Source organism: Trachymyrmex septentrionalis, unplaced genomic scaffold (assembly GCF_001594115.1).
Source record: "Trachymyrmex septentrionalis isolate Tsep2-gDNA-1 unplaced genomic scaffold, Tsep1.0 scaffold31, whole genome shotgun sequence".
In the NCBI taxonomy this organism is placed as follows: Eukaryota; Metazoa; Arthropoda; class Insecta; order Hymenoptera; family Formicidae; genus Trachymyrmex; species Trachymyrmex septentrionalis.
Genome location: NW_017305474.1, coordinates 819,699 through 825,401, shown reverse-complemented (window position 1 = coordinate 825,401; position 5,703 = coordinate 819,699). Strand labels below are relative to the sequence as shown.

At 40.3% G+C, this 5,703-nt stretch overlaps 1 protein-coding gene across 4 annotated transcripts in view; it reads left to right on the top strand.

Annotated features, from left to right (window-relative positions):
- LOC108749730 (bicaudal D-related protein homolog) overlaps nt 1-2,875 on the top strand; it is a 37,121-nt gene extending 34,246 nt beyond the window's left edge. For all 4 annotated transcript variants that reach the window (XM_018488656.1, XM_018488654.1, XM_018488657.1 and 1 more), the window contains exon 6: nt 472-2,875. In XM_018488656.1, the coding sequence (XP_018344158.1) occupies nt 472-1,086 (615 nt within the window). In that variant the 3' untranslated portion in view covers nt 1,087-2,875. The remainder of the gene's footprint in view (nt 1-471) is intronic.
- The last annotated feature ends 2,828 nt before the right edge of the window (nt 2,876-5,703 follow it).

Genomic DNA, 5,703 nt, shown 5'->3' with positions numbered 1-5,703 from the left:
TTGTTGTCAGGCTAACGTTAAAGAGATCGTTTTAAACTAATAAATAAACTTATCAAAATAATATATAAACTTTGTTACTTAGATAATAACGTGTATTAAAAAAAGAGCAAACTGTGGAATATTGGTTATATATTATTAAATATAAAAAGATTGTATCAAAAAAATTTCATCGATTAATGAACTACTATAAAGTTCACTCTATTGATTACCTGATAGAATTCATGAAAAAAATTAGCGGCCATGTCCCGAAGTGCCTTAAAAATTTGTATTAAATCTGAAGGTTATTTGAACGTCCATTATTATTTTGTCTAGTATTTATAATAAGATCAACACTCCCAAAGTTTGTGTTTTTGTATATAAATATAGACTAATGATTATGTAATAAATACAAAACGGAACATTTTGTTAAGCTGTATATTATGATTACGTATAGTATACTATCTATCATTCTATCAATTATTTTCTTCGTAGACAAATTGTCCGGGTGCGCTGATAGAGCTGGTCGAAGAAGTCTATAATCTCGCGCTGTCAGGCAGAGGAGCACCAGGAGAATTAGGATTGGCGGTGGAACTTCACAGGGTACGGGAAGAACTGGAGAGCTCTCGGGAGCAGTGCAGGATACAGGAGGAGGAACTGAAGCGACGCGGCGATACTATCCTGGAGCTGACGAGCAAGTTGAGTGTCTGCGAGGCTGAACTGCGCGGTGCCAAGGAGGAACGTGATAGGGCGAGATGCGACATCGAGCATTCCGAGCTGACGAAGGACGAGATCGTAGCGAAGGCTTACAAGGTGCGAGATCAGGCAGTGGCCCGACAGAATAGGGTGGAGGTGGAGCTGGCTAGGACACGGATAGACATCTTACAGGCGGACAGTCAGCTGAAAGAGGCGATCAAGCAGAAGATTGAACTCAGTCAGCAGCTGGAACAATGGCAGATGGACATGCAGGCGCTTCTGGATGAGCACGTGCGAAGTAAACTAACTCCGACCTCGCAGATTGTCGCCACGAACGAGAATTCAGATATGTCGGCGCCGGCCAGGAAGAAGAGGAGCACTGGATCGACGAAGAAGATGTTCGGCTTGTTTTGACGAAAGTGACGCAGCGCGATGGCCTCGCTGCGTTAAGCCGAGTGATCGCGACTCACATAGACTTTGACTCCTGATTCCTGCGAATCAGCCATTCCGCATAAAAGAAACGTTAACGGAACGAAGAGATAATTGCGAAAAGAAAGTGAATTTAGGTATACTTATCTTTCTAAAAACCGTTCAATCTCGTGACGAATGGGATAGCATTCCCGACATCTTCTACTTTGTTACAGTCATTATAAATAATGCCATTTGCCAATCGCACGATTGCGATTTATGAACGAGCATCTGGGACTAATCTTAGACTAGCGGCTCTGTAATTAAAATTAGCAGCTCGACCGGACACGTCCAGCAATCCTTAAGAGATTGGATACCACGCGTTTGATCCATTTTTGAGCCATTTTTCAGAACCTGCTTAAGATAAAATGAGATAGAATATGCATAAAATAAGATATCCATCTCTTTTTATCTTATGCATTTCATCAGAAGTTGTCTAAACGATATCCAATCTCTTACTTGAGGATTGTTCAAGTAACAGATCTCTCTTATTTGAAGATCTCAAGACACGTCTGGATTCGTCCGAATCTCGGGATAAATGTTGAAGCATCTCAGTGCGAGACATGACGCGTGCGAGAAACGTTCACGTTCTTTGCTCACAGCGAGGAGTCTATTACATCGATGCTGATGCTCGTGTCGAAACCGTAATTCGAATTTAAGTGGCGTCGCTTGCAGAAACAGGGACGTCCGACTTTCTACAATTCCTCAACTAGGGAAAGTTGCGGATCCCCAAACGTTCTCGACGTGTCCAATATTGTCGTCATCATATTTTTCACCTTCGTCTCGATACCCGCGTTTTCTGTCGGCCACTTTTTTATCAAGTGATCGATGTAATCCGGACTGCTCATTATCGCTTGACTTCGTAGACCGTTCATGCGAAAAGTATTAAATTGTGTTGCGACGCTAACGGAGTCAGTAAAATGGACAAGTCGTTATCGAAAAAAAAAAATCATCATTAACACGTTCTGTGCCGAACTACCCCCGCGCACAGAGCAGCTACGCATATATACAATATAGTAGCCATCACATACTATTCGTAGAACACTCGGAATGGAAAGTTCAACGTATATCATCGGTGATACACTTGGCATGGAACGTGTTAATGTTCTCTCCCCGAGAAATTAAAGTTCCGAGTGATGTATTTTCTCTTCGATAGATTTTCAACACGTCCAACCGACGTTTTTAGCTCAGGGAAATTTTTTGCATTATTCTAATTTCGTTCTTTCATTGTCCGCTTTCGAAGACTCCAGAAGAACAATTATGTTTCATTGATTGCAACCAATGAAATAATAAGATTAACTGATCACGGTCTCTTGCTTCACGCGGGCAGGTATTAATCGACTCAAAGGTGACGAAAGAAGTAAAGGTTTAATGTCCCGGCAAGACTGATTAGAATCGGCAAAGCGCAGCCGCTTTTTCTTCCGCGCGCGAAAACGCGTCCTGTCATTCTCATCATCGTGGAACGAATCGTTCTCCACGGTACGAACGATCTCCGAGTGGAAATTTCTTATTTCGAAACGGTCCCTGGCGTTTAGCTCAACGAATAATGAAACGGAATCACTTGGGGTATTTATCGTTCCGTTTTTTTTTTCGCGACGCAAGCGATATCGAATTCCTCTTGATACGAAACATTGTGATATGCTGTGTCTTACGTTATACTCGAAGAAGATTGTTATACGCCTTCTAACATTGCGGAAACATTTCTGTAAAAAATCAAAGATTATATTAGAACGGAAAATTAAAAGAAATTTTTTTAAAAATTTTGTTAACGGTTAAATCGCGAAAATAAATAGTAATTCGTAAGAAAATTGTATTTATTATGTATAAATATGTATTTAAAGATAGTCACGGGCTTGGATGACTTTCATTACACAGAAAGAACGTTTTAAAAATTTAACTAAATAGATCTGAAAATAATTTTGTTAGATCTTAAAAATAATTACATAGAACGCTCAAGCTGGCTGCTAGAATATCAACATTTTTTACATCATTCGTCATCATGCTCGAGTTTCTTACATAATTATTTGGATGACCAACAAAATTATTTTCAGATTTAGCTAAATTTTTATATACTTCAACAAAATCACTCTTTCCATGTATTGAATTTCCCGACCGGGAATTATTACTGTCCGTCCATCGTTCCGTCCGACAGGACCAATGAATTGTTCGTGATACAACGAGAAAAGGAAGGATGAGTAAGCGCTTGGAAATGAAAGTCGATCGATCCAGTCGCGATCATTGATACCTTAACGTGACGATAGTGCAATATCACTGGAATATTTTTACGATATTAATCGAATTGATGATTGCAACGACTGTTCCTTAAGAATTCTGCGGCACAGCAGACGATCGGTCTTGAGGAGCAACGATTGCGATGCGTTTGACAGTACGTGTGATTTTTCACGTGTAGACATTGCATGAACACGTGTGCGTTGCACATAGCAAATCGTTTGTACATTAATTTCCTTCCTTTTTTTTTCTTCGAGGCGAGCGTACCGCCGAAACTGTATAATAACTGTATAATTCTCGATCTGATTAACTACGACGTCGATATTTATTTAATAAAAGTCTGTTTTACGAATACCTTATGTTTCTGTCAATCTCTTTATCTACAGTTAATATATTACAGCCTAATATTACCTAATTCCCATTTTTATGAATGTAAATGAACTTTTTTTATCTCCGTTTATTTTATTCCTAATTCTTTAATTAATTTACTTTTTAATCTATTAACAAATACTTGTTAATTTACATATACTCGTTCATCTTTTTCTAATTCTTAGAAACTAGAAAAAAAAAATAGAAACTAAATCAAGATTAAAGTTAATTTTAGTATAGAAACAGAGGCACAATTCAATTTGCTTGTCTGGCGACTCGGCTTATCTTTTTTTCTGACTGTTCTCCAGCAAACTGGAAATAACGAGACACGTGAAAAGAAACAAATAGGCATTTATTCACAAGAGGCAGGTGTAGTTACAGTAGTTTCATTTCTGTCTTGCTTTTCGTATATATGTGTACATATACATTTGTATATGTATATATACACATATATATTTATATATTTATAATAGTATCTTATAAACCGACCCGTAATCACCGATCGGCTCAACTACGCAATACAAATGGGCATGAACAATGGGGGCGGGTGCATACAAAGTGTTTGTCCTCTCGCACACGAAACGCGCTGTTTCTATTTCCGTTTCGTCCTTCTCCTCCTTCATGTTCTTTTTTGGAAATTTTACTTTAAACGCAGCGAGATTCCACTTTATAAAATACTGTGTGTGTACGTATGTGTGAGTGTGTATCGTCAGATAGAACCTCGCTGCTCGTTCTTCACTTGCACGCTGGCGATTCGCCGTGTCCCGATCTTGACGAATCGCTCCAAATCGCGGACGTACTCGGAACTCAGGATGTCCTCGTCCCGCTTCTTCCTTAATTATGTGCTTCTCGCGGCACCTTAGGTGAGTATCGTTCAGAGGAGAGTGGTTCCAATCGGCCCGAAAGGGGTAAGTCAGCTTGTGAAATCGCGTAATCGCATATGAAAATGCAATACGTTGCTAAGTAGGAACCGATCGTCGATATAATACATAATAAAGGAAAGGACCTCTATCTCCAATTAATCGGCGATCCCTCTCTCTCGTACGATTCTCACCTCTTCCGCAAAGGTATCGGTGTGTGGTAACAATATATAATATATAGTATGACAATATACGACGACGGCGGTTCTTTAAATTTGTCCCCTATAGTAACGCGACGATGACGTGTGATCATGACAACAATGTAATAACAATGAGGCTTTTAGCGGCGATAGCGTGAATAATCATAGAGTAAATCCGTCAATCAATTCGTAATAATGAGGCGAGTCGTCGCGCAACGCGAGTCTCGCCGAATGTAAAGCGCTCCTCTCGTTTCGAAACGAATTAATCAATAGAGCAATTAGTGTAAAGGTATAGAGAGAGGTACGTACTCTTCTCAGGGTAGAGAAAGAGAGACAGAGACAGAGACAGAGACAGAGACAGAGACAGAGAGAGAGAGAGAGAGAGAGAGAGAGAGAGAGAGAGAGAGAGAGAGAGAGAGAGAGAGAGAAAGAGACACTATAATTATCGATGAAGCAATCGTGTTTCTTTTGTGCAGAACAACTCTTCTATCAGTAGATTCGCATTTCTTCTTCGTTAAGGGTATTACATGTCACGGTAAATACAGTAAGGTTCGCTATGCTATGTCAATTATAAGTGGCTCTTCGTCGTGTTTTCACCACTTGAAACCCACCCCCTTTCCCCTTCGCCCCTCCACCCTCCCAAGCTCCATCCAGTCCACCCCATCATTCGAGATTATATCCCCCGTGACGACGTGTCAACATCTATATAAAGAGACAGTTAAGCTATGCGCAATTTGTGTGAGAGTGTGTTAAGTTCTTCTCTCTTCCATACGTACGCGTTTTTATACACACGTGTGGCTGTATCTACTTGGGATCATGCGTGCACGCGCGCGTGCGCACGTGGTGTGTGTGTGTGTGTGTGTGTGTGGTGTGTATGTGTGTGTACGTGAATGCGAGTGACTGTC